General features: G+C 37.6%; 1 protein-coding gene and 1 long non-coding RNA gene across 6 annotated transcripts in view; one reads left to right on the forward strand and one right to left on the reverse strand.

Moving 5' to 3' along the window:
• LOC138069211 (uncharacterized) overlaps positions 1 to 14,146 on the forward strand; it is an 80,603-nt gene extending 66,457 nt beyond the window's left edge. For 2 of the 5 annotated variants that reach the window (XR_011144041.1, XR_011144044.1), the window contains one exon: positions 14,036 to 14,146. This is a non-coding gene — a long non-coding RNA (uncharacterized lncRNA). Of the gene's footprint in view, positions 1 to 196; positions 264 to 979; positions 4,298 to 14,035 lie in introns of those variants that run through there. The other 3 variants (XR_011144042.1, XR_011144047.1, XR_011144043.1) reach the window with 2 other exon arrangements.
• The window catches only part of SYN2 (synapsin II), a 193,473-nt gene that overhangs the window by 35,837 nt on the left and 141,959 nt on the right, over positions 1 to 15,677 (reverse strand). The window contains exons 7-9 of the mRNA XM_068960338.1: positions 14,160 to 14,302; positions 8,597 to 8,671; positions 4,308 to 4,410 (exon numbers count right to left, since the gene is read on the reverse strand). Coding sequence (XP_068816439.1) covers positions 4,308 to 4,410; positions 8,597 to 8,671; positions 14,160 to 14,302 — 321 coding nt within the window. The remainder of the gene's footprint in view (positions 1 to 4,307; positions 4,411 to 8,596; positions 8,672 to 14,159; positions 14,303 to 15,677) is intronic.

Genomic DNA, 15,677 nt, shown 5'->3' on the forward strand with positions numbered 1-15,677 from the left:
GGAACATGCACATCCTGCTAGGGAGACATTTACAAGAAGCTATTAGTAATAAGAATCTGTACATTTCTCTGTTTCATAAGAGGGTTTATGTATGCAGAAAATAAGTGTCTAGAGCTATACTTCAGTATTACTAAACATCCTTCAAATTTTTTATTTCAGTTTAGTTGTATAATCCTTACATATTATTTCTTATCAGGTATGTCTCTACTTATACAGCAAACACACTTTTTGTAACTTGAATGGCCATGAAGCTTTAAAATAGAGTAAGTTATGTAAACATTCTCACTGTTCAAATCAAATTTATATAGAAAATAAACTATGAGATAAATCTAAAATTTAGCAAATCTAAAGTAGAAAAAAAAAAAAAGTCTACCATATTGAAGAGTGGGGCATGATGATCTGATCTACCATTAAGAAGCAACACATTCTTACCTGCAATGTAAGTGTACCATATTAGATCAATAAAGAAACACTTTAAAGTGTTTTTGAAGAAGTACCGCCAGAACATTAGATTAATGAGACACACTGTTGTACTGATTCTCTAATATCAGACACTGGGTATCTCTAATACGAGACTAAATTTGTTGCTCCATGTTTTGGGGGAATGAAAGCAAGCTGAATGTTAAAACAAGGAATGACAGAATGACCATCACAAAGCAATAGAACAGCTACATTACTAAAATAATAAAATTATTGATATGGGATACAAAAGCAAAGGAGAATATGAAATTCATTAATAACCTTCCAGAAATAGTCATATAGGAAGTCATTTAAATGTTACACATTTTAATATTAATTTAGAAAGGATTTTTGTCAGAGGAAGTGGTATTACATGTAATTCTTAAGCACTCTGAGTATTTTAAAGCTCTTGTATTGGATTATACATGTCCTAAAGCTCTTGGTGAACACCTTTGTCAGGATATAAATGTGTACGAAGGACTCACTCCTGTCAAATGCTGTTCTCCCAACTTTATTGCAGAAAATCCCACTGAAGCTCGTCTCTGCCCGGAATACTGAACTGAAGGATAATTCAGTAGAACTCTACCCTAAATCAGTTTCACTCTTCTAAGCTGACTGAAATATATGCATGCTTTCCTATTGGTGGTTACAGTGGTTGAATGTCCCAAATTAAAAATCAGGATCATATCGGTATACATTATTTCATACATTAGGAAGTTCGTATGCTTCTTGCCAGATCGTATCTGCGGAATGAAGGTAACAATAACACAGAAAGCTTTAGTTTCTAATAGGTGTAGCAATCACCATGGAAATGTGAGAGCATGGATTTCAGTATGGGACTGCAATTGAAGTATAAAGCCAGTATTTACAGATTGATTGTCCTGCCCAGCTACTTGTTCTTGATTGCAGCATGCATGTGCTAGTTTTAATGAGACCATTATTTTCTCATGTTGAAATTACACAAAAGACAAATTTGTCCTCTACTGGTACAGGCAGTCTTCTGCTCTTTTATTATAACACAGAATTACAGTGTGATAACTATTGGAATTATACTGTGGTAACTGTTGATGGAAGCTGGCTTTTTAGTATCAACTGATAGTAAGTTTTACAGATGTTCTGGTGGATGTGAATTTACAAACAGTTATATATATTTCAATGGGTTATACAGATTCTAAATATTCTTGTTGATGAGCATTACAGTCTTCCAAAGAATTCAGCTGATTCTGTAGCACAGCAAGAATTATCATGCTTCTATCCACTCTGTCTTTTAATTGCAACATCTGTTATGCACACTACTGAACATGCTCTATAAAGCCAGTTCCTGATGTATCCTGCAGTTCCCAAAATTCTGTTTTTCTAAAAGCATGAACGTATCTGGCATGGAAAACTAGGGCATTTCTTCAGAAGCAGGAATTAAGGTACTCTGTCCATTATGTAATTTCCACTAGCAATTTTGTTATTGAAAAACTGTTCCCTCTTCTCCTCCTACCAAATAGAGCACCCAGGCCTGATGTAAAAAGTTAATGTGTATACACTGACTTATGTGGAAGCTGATGATGCTTGCTGGCTTTGCTCACGATTTTGAAAAATTGTTCAGTATGTTCATGGAGTGAGTCGGAGAAACATTAAAGCTTGACAGTATGTAGAGAAGAGGCAAGGTGGACAAAACAGTCTATTACCTAATCTGTCACCTGCATTTTTAATGTGTTTTGTGTAGTCTCTTTCAAAAAGTAGGAATGTATGTATGAGTATTATTTCTCATGATACATGATCTGTAGGATATTCTATCGTTCAATATCAAAAATGTTGAAACAGTCAAGAAGCTCAGTGAATGAAAGTGAAGTTCATTTAGTCTGACAGGAATCTGCTAACTGAGGAATGCAACAGAGAAGTCAAATGTTAAAATAGAGGAGACATCCTTCATTTCCACTGGGAGCATAAAAGGTTCAATTATATTTGTACAGAAACAGCCGCATGGAAGGAGAGTAGGGAATAAAAGAGATCAGTTGCAGCAACTATGTAGAGTGGGTTGATGCCAGTCATTCCTCAGACTAGTTTTAGCTAAAGTCTATAAGAGACAACACTGATTTACGTCTTGAACCTCCAGTTCCAGGAATATAGTTGTTAAATGCAATCCCAGTCTAGTTTTATATTTTGGAATACACTCTTTTGGCTTTTAACTACTAGCATGATCTTACATCTTAAAGTAATTCACATTTCTTTATTGTATGCTCAATTGTATGCTCAAAATTGTATGCTCATAATTTATTGGGTTAAAGTCAGCCAAATCAGCATGAACTACTTCAAATGTAATGAATTCAAATAAACTGGTGTGTGCAGAAAATTCTGAGACACTCATCCTCTGAGACATTTAGGGGTCATTGGGTCTGCAGAATATCCTACAAAGCTTTGAATGACATGTGTGAGGCTGTCACAGACCAATTGCTGGAGATGAGCTTATTGGTAAGCAGACACCAGTACCTTCCCAGGAAGCAGAAGATGTCTGAGACATACCCACGGCTACAGGCAAACAGCGAAGTGACATATAGGACAAAAGTTATGTTCAGGAATTTCCTCTATATTGTATCATCAGAAGTCAGAAGGGCCTATTTTCAGGAAGAGGAAAACTTATTTTTTCACTCTTTCAAATCTCAGTCAGATTTCACTGGGACAAGCGTTAGAGATTGAACAGGAACTTTTTGGGACACATACTAAAGTATGTCAAGGCCTTAGAAAAGGAGGTTTAGTATGGAATACTTCCTGCATCCTGATAAAATAAGATACAAGAAATTCTAATGTGGCTAGGCAGACAAAGAAACGGGTTTTCCTGAAATTTTCCTCAGTATCTCAGAAGCTAATTAATGCTAATTGTTTTGCTGACGGTTTATTTCTGCAAGCTGCTGAGCCTTTTAAATTGCTGTTGATTGATTTGGGATATCTTAGCACTTGCAATAGTGATAAATAAATTTGTGCTGCTTCTTTGTGAAACTGGACAAGAAAATAAGCAGAGCTGTTTCACATTGTGACAAAACAAAAATGTACACTTCTACATCATAAATAGATACATGTATGTATGCACAAAAACGTTATAAATGGAAACACGTAACTACAGAGGGTCCAGCCAAAATCTCCTTTGGGATCTCAGATTATTGCCATAGTTTGGAAAAAATACTCTTGCTTTTGCTTTAGCAAATATGAATCTATTTTGGAATGGGGTGATTCTGTAAATCTTTACAGTCTGAATAAAATTCTAAGGATATGGATGATGCTGAATAAATCCTGAATTGTGTGATATGCAAGTTATGATAGCTTTTCTTATGGCTAGACAGAGTTAAATTTATTCATAATAAACTTAAAGTAAATAAGAAACTTAAACTTTTCCAAATGATCTACAGCATCATCTTCTAGCATTGGTGGTTCACGAGAAATCAGATCTTAAAGGTCATATTTAGGCTGGAAAAAAGTAAAGTTGTTTCCTCTTCATTTTTAATTTCCCTTTCCATGTAAAGGTATAATTTTGTTGGGGTTCCCTTGGGACAGTGCTGTCAATAAGTCTTCCAGAAAAGACTGGTAAGCCTGCTCAGGAAAGAAATCATAAGGGTTGGGAAAATATGACATCTACATTTGGTTTTGTTTTGTAGTCTGTGAACATTTCCTCAGACAGTAAAAAACATTACCATATGATACGGTTACATTTTCCAGCAAGTGTTGCCACTAACTTGGACATGTGGCTTTGTATTACGATTTAAACATTGCTCAAAAATACACCGCCTTTCCTGAAACACAAACAAGCCAGCCATTACAAAAGTTTTGTATTTGCATATACTGAAAAGAGTTGGATTGCTTACCTCAAAAATATAATCTTTTCCATCCTTTCCATGTACAGCTTTAACAGCACAGATGTCCAAACCACCAAATATTTCAGAACAGGTGTCAACCCAAAGCTTGTACCTGTTTTATAAAAATAATTTTTTCCTTGAGTATGTATGTCATCAGTCTCTTGTTTTTATACAGGCTTAACCTAATAAGGTATTTTATATAATGCTTGCTTCAAATTCAGAATTTTCACAATATCATCAGTTTCACAGTATTTGCATTTCCCAGAATAGCAGCTTACAGATACTGGCCCAGTTACTCTGCTTTTCCCAGTAGAGTCCGTAAAAGCTGTGGCTCAATATCCTGACGTAGTGTTACGCTGGCTTCAGTCCCAGCTTATATTGGTCCAAATATGCGTCTGCTCTCAACTGTGAGTAACCTGAAGATCAGATATGCTGCAACATAAATAGCACATAGCAATATCCCATGCTGTGTTTCCACTGCCCTTATGCTAGTACAACTTGACAATTGGGGCTAAATGCTATTTGAGAACTCCGCAGAAGGGAGGTTTATCATCAGACCAATTTTATGACTTGAATGATGCCAAGGAGTTGTAGAAAGTAGGCGACAGGGCTTCTACTTTCCTGTGAAATTCAAATTTGTGTATCTGTGCACAAATCCAAGTGTTACAGGCCTCCTGCCTATTAGGCTTGGTGGAGTACTTAATTATGGCTGCTTTTTATTCTCTTATCTGGGAAATTAGAATGAGAGTCGCTGTCTTAAATTACTGATTCACGCTTAGTAATGCTTACGCAGGAATCCAAAGTAGCACTGATTGCTTTATAAATACATCGCTGAACAAGGCAAAAGAAAAAGTAAGACAAAACAACCCTCAAGATGATACGAGAGAAACGTGCTGCATGACGCTTTTATGTGAAAGGTGTGCAGCACGCAGCCAAGCATAATATTCTTCACGTTGGGTTACAGACAAATACATTAAAATTCAACAGAAATTGCAAAGATTATGAGGAATGGTTACAAATCCTGCAAAAGGATAGCCTTTCATACAGTACTGAACATACGAGCTCTTGCGTTTCATTTCTAACCTGGTTGTAAGAAATATGGACTGAGGAATGGACATTTTACCCCTTCTACAAGCAGTATTGTGATTTACTTTTCTTGCATTAAGCCCTATCCTGTGAAGAGAGAGATTATCTGACTAACACGGGAATGAAGCGGGACTTATTAGAAAAAGAGTGAGGCGATTCTTGTGATCAAGTACAGAACTGTTAGTGACATAAGCAGGGAGCTGTAATACTTCACTGAGAGCATGCTGAGGTGATGTAAGTTGTGTTATGTTTGCTCAGTGGCAAGCATTGGCTCATAGACACAAAATAGCTTTGAGAACTTCCATTAACTAATAGCATAGCTGTGCCTAGACAGCAGTAAGTGATGATACAATCTTGAAAGAGGTTATATAGCCACATATCACAGTTCTACCAATTGAAGGCCGTTTTCCTCCAAAAAATCAGTTCAAAGCACTCCTTTATCACAAATTCTTTTCTCTTGCATTCACTACTATTTGCCATTTCCTTTTACAGACCATCTCTAGCTCTTTCATGATCCAGCCTTTGAGCCATGATGATGAATTTGCCACCTCATAGTATTTTCCCTTGCAAAAAACTGATCTAATAAACATAGCATTTGACTTCACTGTAGGATCAAAGGAAACTACTGGCTGGTCTGTGAGGAATAAAGGTCTTATTCATACATAAATATCTTCAGCGATAGCATCCTTTCCAAGTAAACTTATTAGTTCACATTCTTTATTTTTTCTTACATCAAGCCTGCTGCAGTGGAAAAGTTTGTCTTTTAAGCAGAACACATGGAAATTGATACAACTGTTTGAAAAAATCCTGATGGTAACATTTTAGCAAACAAAATATTTTTTCTCCTGTGAGAAAAATACTTTTTTGTCCAAAAAGAGAGTTTTTTTTGGATTCCTGACAGTTTCAGCATCTGTAGATGCACTGGCTGATTGGACTGCTTGCATGCACTTGCTTATAAACAACTTTTTTTGTGTAAAATACCAAGGCGCATCTTAGTAAGTCATGAGGACTGAAAAAGTTTCATAGTAAATATCTGGACTTTATGTGAAAAAATTGAAGATGTTATCTTTAAAATCCTGAAGTATCAATCAGATGGAATGAAGAGCATTTTTAATAGTCTATTTGCTGCGAACACACATAGAGCTGAAAACAACAGTTACATTTGGAAAGAGAGGTCTTGGCTGGACTAGCCTGATGTGTTTGAAACTCCGGGCTTGCACAGTACGTTTGACCTGAGGTCACAGTTCTCATTCTCCCAGAGCCAATATAGTGCGCAGCATCCTCAGAACTGACTGATAATACAGTATTGTGCCATGGGTGTCTGACATTGAACATCTGGGGTGCCAGGCAAGACGTGCGTAACTAGAATAAGTCTATATTCTTCCAATCCTATCTGGGGAGCGGTGCCTGTCTGAAATGCATGGTCAATAAGAATACGTAACACTGAAATGTGCTAATTCTCTGCTTAGTCATTGTCTTTTACTGCTCCAGATTTTGCTCTTTTCTGCATTTCTGGCCTAAGATTTCTGTTCAGTCAACACTGTCAACTCCAGCAGTGTTAAGCTTCCAAAACGCTTTTTCTTAAATCATGAGATGTATTAAAAACATGCTGAAATGCACATATGCCAGATTTGATTACTTTTGGTAAGACTTTAAACTTAACTTTTTTCAGAAAGTTCACTTTTCCCTTCTCTTTCTTGCTCTGCTGCGCACATTTCAGAGTGGAATCAAACAAAAAACATGGGCAAATGATACCATACCCTTTTCTGCTATGAGAAGACATCCACCTTTTCTATGCTTTTGTCTTCATCAGCATAAAAGAAGATTTGTTTTGTTTTGTTGGTTAGTTTTTATGGGAAAGTATCTGTTATGCTTTAATTGTCTTCCATTCAAAAATGGAAGCGGAAACAAAGTGTTTACAGTGAGGTAGCTAGGCAAGGTTAGCATTTTATACTCATTGCCCATACTTGATATCGTTTAGTTTTTCTAATGGCAAAACTAAAGTTCCTGTGTTTTTACAGAGGAATAGTTCATATACCATAATTATACACACTAAAAAATACTCTTTTTTTTTTTCTCCTCTCAGTGAAGGCATAACCTCACTTTCTCAAGGAAGGTGGGAGAGGAATGAGAATGAGAAAATGATGTGGCTCCACTCCATCCGCAGATTGAGGACACAGTCTAGACAGAAGGGGTTGGGGCTGGACAGCAGGGAGTTGTAATTCCCTTCTTCTTTGTTTTCAACTTTTTCAGAGTATGCACTGGTTCAGTTCCTATGTCTCTCTCAGCTCGTAAGAGGGACCAAGCTGTTGTAGGTTCCAGACGTAAAAAAACAGAAAAAGATTACTATGGAACTTTAAACATTTTTTTTGAACTTAAAACACCTTTTAAATGACACTTTTATTATACAGAGTTTGTTCAGCTTCCACAGGTAGAAACCTTTGGAGAAGCTGAACAAAAGAAAAGTCATAGCTGGCAAAAAGTGTCACACCTTTCTTTTGCAGGAAAAAGAGGCCTAGGTACTGTGGAGGAACTTAGAGCAAATGAGCAACACTGAGAGGTCTGTTGTAGTAGGTTTGAGCTTCAAAATGGTACTGCACAGGGAATGTGATTCACTGGATTGCAAAAAAGTATCCAGCATCAGGATGGAAGAGAAAAGAAAAACAGAGTAAGCCAAAGTACAGAGCTGGAATAATGACATGAGGGAAATAAGCCTCAGTACATCCCAGCGTTTGGGGAAAAACTCACTCAGTTGAGTGGAAGCTTCAGAAAACAAAAAGCAGCAGTTCAGTTGGACTGAAAGTAGAAAAGAGAAATGATGATTTAAATAGGCAAAGTTAAGACCAGATTGCTTTGTTACAAGAGATATAGAAGGAGAAAAGTTTGAATCACTCCGGCCTGGGGGAAGAAGGAAGACCACTAGGTAGAAGAGGGCAAGTGAACCCGTGAAAATGACTGGAAGGTTGAAGCTGAAAAATGGGATTTTCTGGAGGGAATTCCAGGAGTCTTTTAGGTGCACAGTGGATTTAGGAACCCAAGTGTGCACTCAAGCACCTAAGCCTGGTACTTAATTTGGGTACTTAACGCTGGGACAACTTCACATGGAAACTCTTGGCTCATTTCTTTCATCTAATTCAAAGGCTTTTTCCAATATGAACATTCATTTACCGTGAATTGCACATCAGCAATGTGATACACGAGACTCAACTTACTTATCTGACATAGCAATTTGTTCCAACATTGCAGAGCCCGTGTTTGTCTTCCAGTTGCCGGATATGGAAGTCCTCCTGAAAGGGGGGAAATATTACAAAGATAGCCAATGCTTTTATATTTTCACTCTCTCTTAAATTTTCCTGATTTTCACATGAATACTGTAGCAGTATTTACATTTTTTTCATATCTTGTAGCTTATTATTATAAAGTCATCTAAAAAGTGAAGAAATTCTAACAAGCATCGCAATTGCCAGTAACGCTTCACTGTAGGAATGTTATGAAGTATGACAATGCTGTGAAATTTGTGTTCCCTCTAGCTGTTCCTTTAAGATTTTTTTTTTTTAAATGCTATGACTAAGTGAAAGTGTTAGCAATAAGCTGTTATCAGCTGCAAATGAACTGAATAGCCTGTAACATAGCATACTCCTACTTCATATGCTATAGGTTCTCATTTCAGATCCATAGCACTGGAGAGTTAGGCCCCGATACTTAAATCAGGGTATCTTTGTAACTTCTCCAAAGTTGAAGTGTGATCTTAGACCTGTTTTAGAGCTGCATTTTGGTTTCTCATCCAGTTCTCACTCTTTGCTAGTTTACTCATGTAATCTAAACAGCTTTATTTCAAGGCTCAAATTTACCATCTTTCATTTTATCTCTAAGAAAAATACAATCTTTTCACATAAAGTTTTTTTTTTTTTTCAGACTTTAGGACTGTTACTAGGGCTGAGAAGATGACTGTTTTCTGAAACAGAAATACTATACTGGGAATAGGCTAAGGATACAGATTATAAACTGTCTCCAGTTAGTAAAATATCAGGAACATCTGTAATTTATTAAACGTATACTAGGTAGCAGTAGTGGTATTCTCCCCATTTTTCTATTAATCTAATTATGAGGGTCAATAGCAATTGCGGGGAAATGTTGACCTTTTTATGGGAGTCTTGTAAAGTTAGCTGAATGTTAAAGCATAAAGTGCTTCTAAGGTGGCATATTCTTTGTTGATGTGGGAGAAACTAGCGAAAAGGGAAGGTGCACACTGAGTTCTGTGTGTAAGGCAACATTTTTCAGTAATAAGGCTATTCTGTCATTTCAGTTTCACTTTTTAAATTGATATTTATTTGCATGTGTGCACTTACAGAGCAACTAATTTTTAAGCCCATTATCCTACTATCCTACATACATATTCTGCATCAGAGAGATTATACTTTTCCTAAGTCAAAATCCAACTCTGTTGAAGACTTCTCAAGGGCCATATTATTTAAGGTGTCTTTTAGGAAGCAAGATGTGATTAATTGGAATAGGGAAGGGAAGGGGAAGGGAAGGGGAAGGGAAGGGGAAGGAAGGGAAAGGAAGGGAAGGGAAGGGAAGGGAAGGGAAGGGAAGGGAAGGGAAGGGAAGGGAAGGGAAAGGAAGGGAAAGGAAGGGAAAGGAAGGGAAAGGAAGGGAAAGGAAGGGAAAGGAAGGGAAAGGAAGGGAAAGGAAGGGAAGGGAAGGGAAGGGAAGGGAAGGGAAAGGAAGGGAAGGGAAGGGAAAGGAAGGGAAAAGGAAAGGAAAAAGAAAGGAAAAGGAAGGGAAGGGAAGGGAAAAGGAAAAGAAGATAATTTACCCTGAAGACTTTTAGCAAGTATCTAGTTCAAGATCCTTGACTGTACTGATGCAATCTCAGCACAGCTGAGTACAGAAGAAAAGGTGGTTTGCTTTAAGACACGTTTTCACTTGACAGCCTGAAAGGTTCCCTGTTTAATCTGAAGCAATCTCAAGACTGGATGCATGGCTGGCTCTAATGATGCTGTAGGAACAAAACAAGGCCTGAGTGGAGTGCTAGGACACAGACCGAGCAGGAGTATCTCGGCAAGCTCTTCACATCCTCCCTCTTTTTTATATTTTCACTGTCTCTTAAATGCAAAGGAGCTTGTGGGGTGGAGCTGATTGGTTAGACCATGCAGAAGTACCAGACCAGATCATCTGGCCTTTTAAACCTTAAGATACAATTCCTGTCATTCATGTATGACTTCCTCCATGGAAATATTTAGGTTCCCCCACCCTTCTGTGCTTCTGTTCTGATAATAGCTAAATGTGCTTTTGCATCATTATTTTCTCTTCTTCTACTAAATACTGAATAATTACTGAATAATATAGAAAACAACTCCTAACATGTTTGAGTGCATTACATTTGCGCTTAACATGTTCTCACTTGGGTTAGTCTTTGCAATATATGAAGAACTGCTTTAAAACTGGGAGGTGGGGAAGGAATTATGATTAGCATTAAACACTTTGTAGTAACTTGGGCTTGCCCCTTTCTAACGCCCTCTGCCTTGCTTCATACCAAATTGTCTGGACAGTCACTTCTTATCAGAAAAATATGTAGAAATCACTACCTACACTTCTTGTGTAGGTAGCCTATCCATACACAAGGTAGATGTGGTGCTGTACGTTTGTTTATTGACCTTTCGGTCAAAGTATATAGTTATGGATTCAGTGTATTGGTTTTGGAAATAGAAGGGAGATTTCTGTTTCTTTTTTTTTTTTTTTTTCCATTGTGTTTGGGCCTTTTAACTCTATTTCCTTGAAGTCATATGAATTCTGTAATGGTACTAGTATTTCTGAGGAGCTGCGGTATTTAGAGGGATCCAGTGTTGCCTTTTGGCTATAATCTCTACTGACAGATGACAAGCACCAGTATTTTGTGAGTCATGGATCCACTCATACCACAATTTCCCACAGAATTATAAAACTGAAGCTCTTAATAACTCTTTAAACTACAAAAACAAATGTTCATCTGGTATTTTTTGTGGTAACTCTCTAAGTACTCTGTTCCTGTGTCACAGAAGAAAATGAGAACCAGCTGTAAAACACTAGACTACTGACATAATGTATATGTATGCGCATGAAAAATTTTACAGATATTTGGTAAATATTCTCTTTTCATGATGCTTTGTAACAATGGATCACTATTTCATTTTTTTGTGATATAAGTGTATGAAAGAATCTAGAGAAAAAAGGATTGTTAAGCTTTCAGCATTTGGATGAACTCATAGTTTTTAGGGAGTACAGCCCTAAAAAGCAATAAAAGGTAGGAGGAACGTGCTGTCATTTTAACTTATTTTTGCTGTCTCTTCGGCCAACTGCTTCTTCTTCTTCTAAGAAGAAACATTTATGTTTAAAAATGATAAATATACCATGGCTGATTCTTACAAATTATTTTAAAGACTGAACAGAATTTTCATTTCAAGTCAAGAAAAAAATGTAGGGCCCTTTCCCATGAAATGCAGCGCTCCAAGTTCTACCACAGGGAGTGGACCACCGAGCTACTAATATAGCATCTGACTCTGCTGCTACCTTGAAGTGTGTCATAACCATTAACAGTTGGGCCTTATTGCTACAACTGTGTCACTTCAGAGCTGTAAGATAGAGACAAATCAGCTCAATATTATAAATAGGGAAGGCGAGAGATGTGTAATTCACAATACAAGAAATCTGCCTATCAAAATACCAACAAAAGGGAAAAGGATTATTTTAGCCTTGAAGAGGCATAAATTGTTGTATGAAAGGGTCTGAGGTAGATAAAGACAGCTGTAGTAACTGGAAGCAGAGGGAGAACAAGGCTCAGTGGGACTGACTGCAGAATAAAAGGGAAAGAAAACAACCTGGGGCAAGGAATAATGAAGGATAGGGTTTAAGGGGGTAGAAAGGCAGAGTTGTTCCGGAAAGGAGGTAGGACTGGGACTAAGATATGGTTTGAACTCACAGGAGAGACAAGACTTTAGAGTTTAAGCCTATGGCAATTTGAGAAAAAGTAGGACGGATGTCTCCAGGTATGGAGCTAAAGCTAGTCAACGGTTTGGAACACCAATGTAAGGCAAACACATGGAATTGTAATTAACTGTCCTGGAGAAGCAGGGGTTAAAAGCTGCATCATGCAGAAGCATTTGCTTTTGGTCCTTATGCCTACAGCCAGGGGTGGGGGTAGGCCCAATACATCTGAAATTCTGGACAGAGCTTGAATTACAGAGTTTCTGGCCTGCCTCATTAGAAACCCTCAAAATCAGTAACTTAAAAGGATTCCAGAATCCTCTGGACCTCTCAGTCCTTGCAAGTTCTTTCAATGCTCTGCCTTGGTCACTTAATACAACTCAAATTCCCAACACTGTTTTGGCAAAATCTAGATAGTTGTGGGTTCAAAGTAAAGCAGAAGGGTGGACTGTCCAGACTGCTGGATGGATCTGACCTATAGAATCAGTATGTCCAGCCTGTTCTGTGTTGTCCTTTCTTGAGGCCCCTCAGATGTACAGTGAGGCACCTGGACTGCTGAGGTGTTCTTGAAAGGCCTAAGCCTTGATGTTCTTTCTCAAAGACTCTTCCAAAATGTATGTCAAGAGAGGCCAGGAGTTACTCACACAGTTTTGATCCTGTGACAGCAAAGTGATAGGGGAGAAGTCGTAGCACGTGGCCCTCCAATACCAAGCTAAACGAATTTATGTTGCCCCTCCTTCTGTCCCAGGCAAAGTGCTCCACGTTTCTGATACAGCTTGCTGACTGTTTCTAAATTAATTGAGACCTACTGCTTATTCTACCCTTAATATTAACAAACATTTTATGCATTTTCTATAACCCAGTTCCCGCTTCTGCTTCTCTTAATATTTATGGGTTGCTTGGAGTTCAGTAACTTTTACTGATAAAGAATCTGACAATATTTTACTCTGTGTGTGTGTGTGTGTGTGTGTGTGTGTGTGTATTTTTATCCATGTTTTGGTATATTTTTCTTGCATCAGAATTGTAAGCATGAAGGAACAAGTATATGAGATGTTCTGACTTGTCTTAAACATAACTGAAATGCGTGTTTGTCAAATTACATGGTTTGATAATTGAAATAAATAGAGCAAAAATATGCAAAAAGGCAGTTACCATAGCTCAACTGATATATGGCAATCTGTCTTGCTGCTCTAGTTAAAATTGTCTCTGAAACTGAAACACCCTTTTAGCCTCTGGTACAGTAATGATCACTTAACAAGTATTTGCAACCTCCAGTGGCTCTTCTAAAATTAGAACAGATTTTCATCCATATATGTGAATGTCATTACAAGATTAGAATTTTTCTTACATCTGTAACAGTAAAAGAAGAGTACTTTCTTCTATTAGTGTAAGGTTATCATTCTGCTTTGTGTGAATGAATGCCATCTAAATATCCTTAGAGGGAAAATAAAATTTGATGTAAGTGAGTGAAAAGATGGAAAGGAATCCGATTTAACATGTTCCTCAATAAAAAACAAGTCCCTTTCCAACTGCTCATTTCTTTACATGAAAATATAAATAAAGGTTAGCAGGAAAACCATTGTGGCAGGCTCACCTGTTGTTTTATTCTCCTCCTCCCAATGACAGTCAATTTAAAAAAAATGCCTTGATAAACCTAGAAAGTCTAAAATACCTTCTTTCCACAGAGAATGACAATGGAGACATGGAGTCATCACATTGCAATTCAGAGACTCATCCAACAGTCTTAATCTTGTTGATTGTTATCAAATTTGAAATAAAAACATGAAAGAACATAAGTTTTTGGCTCACATGTACGCTTTGTAGTTACTGCCTATCTTTTGGATCCTGATGTCATATTTGGAGTCTATGAAGGGTTCCGTAGTGGCGTAGGTCTGAGTAAGCGCTACCACGCTGGCTATGTCCTGAAAATCGTAGTGGTTGTCTACTTTGATCTGTAGTCGTCATACCACAAGTAAACAGCGTATACAAGAGAAAAAACAGCAGTTAGGAACAAAATGTAGAATTCAGTTGCAAATGGCTTTTGTGAGAAATATGGGTTTTGATAGCATCAGTTCATATAAAAGAACTGGGTATTTTATCTGATTTCTAGATTCTATCCAGAAAAATGACAAAAAAATTCCTGCCTTAAAGTATCTATTCTAGGCAAAATTAGTATTTTCCTGTTCTGCTGTAGAAAGCAATTGGCAGACAGTAGTATTTTACTCTGCTTTGATCTATATAGAATTCTTGTTGATTTACTAAATTGGACATATAAATGAATGTGTTAGTATGTATGGAGCCAACCATGTACTATCCAATCAGTCATGTATCTCCTAGCAGAGAGAAGATGAAGAATCGTGACATCCTGATGAGTGCCTGTTCACATGGAGCACAGAGGGTTGGCTCAAGACAGTAGAACCAGTTTTTCCCATTTTTCCCAAGTTCTCTGTGAGAAGTCAGGCTTTCTAGGATTAGAATTTCCTAGATGCAGAACACAGCGGTACGAGATGGTTAATGGGCACTAAACCCACCAAACTTTAACATCTTAAAGTAAGAGGGTGCTAGAAAAGTGGGAAATACTGATTTGGCAGGGGAGGGAGAAGGAAACCTTAGAGGGATAGAGGCATTACTCTTGGACAGAGAGGGCACATCTCTATTGTGAGTTCAGTCAAGTCAAAAGAAGCTGGCTAAAGTGAGGAAAAAAGTGACTTAGAAGAGAGGTCTAGTAGAAAATGGGAGAGGGAAATTGTAACTCTACGAAGACGTTGACCCAAAGACCATTTCAGAAAGGCGAGGAAAGTAGGCATGGATTAGTATCCCTCTCTCACGCTATCTAATATTAGGAATGCTTGCAACACTCTGCAAGTCCAGCGTCTTGTTTGCTTCTACTGTCACCCAGGTACTTAAAAGGGGACTTGTAAGCAAGCGTACCCACAGGCAAGGAGCTGTGGGACAGGACATGCATATTAAATGGAGGTCTGGAGAAGCCAACAGAAGGCAGAAGGCACAAGTATTTGCTCTCAACTCTCAACTGGGAACAAGACAGAGTAATTTGCCATTTGAGAGTCACAAAACCAGACCCACAGCCTGCTCTCAATCCACTTTCTGAAAACCTTATAGTATACACTAGTCTAATTATGACAAATGCAAACACTCTTGCTAGTGATGTCTTTAGGCAGGACTGGAGTATGAGAAGAACCTGTATTTGGACTTTGACATTATGCATTTCACTATAAAAGACTGGCATTTCATCTTTAGGGATTTAAATTATTTTATATCCGGGAAAATCTATAATTTTTTTTTAGATATTCAGTTTGCTGAACACTT

Source organism: Struthio camelus, chromosome 14 (assembly GCF_040807025.1).
Source record: "Struthio camelus isolate bStrCam1 chromosome 14, bStrCam1.hap1, whole genome shotgun sequence".
NCBI lineage: Eukaryota > Metazoa > Chordata > Aves > Struthioniformes > Struthionidae > Struthio > Struthio camelus.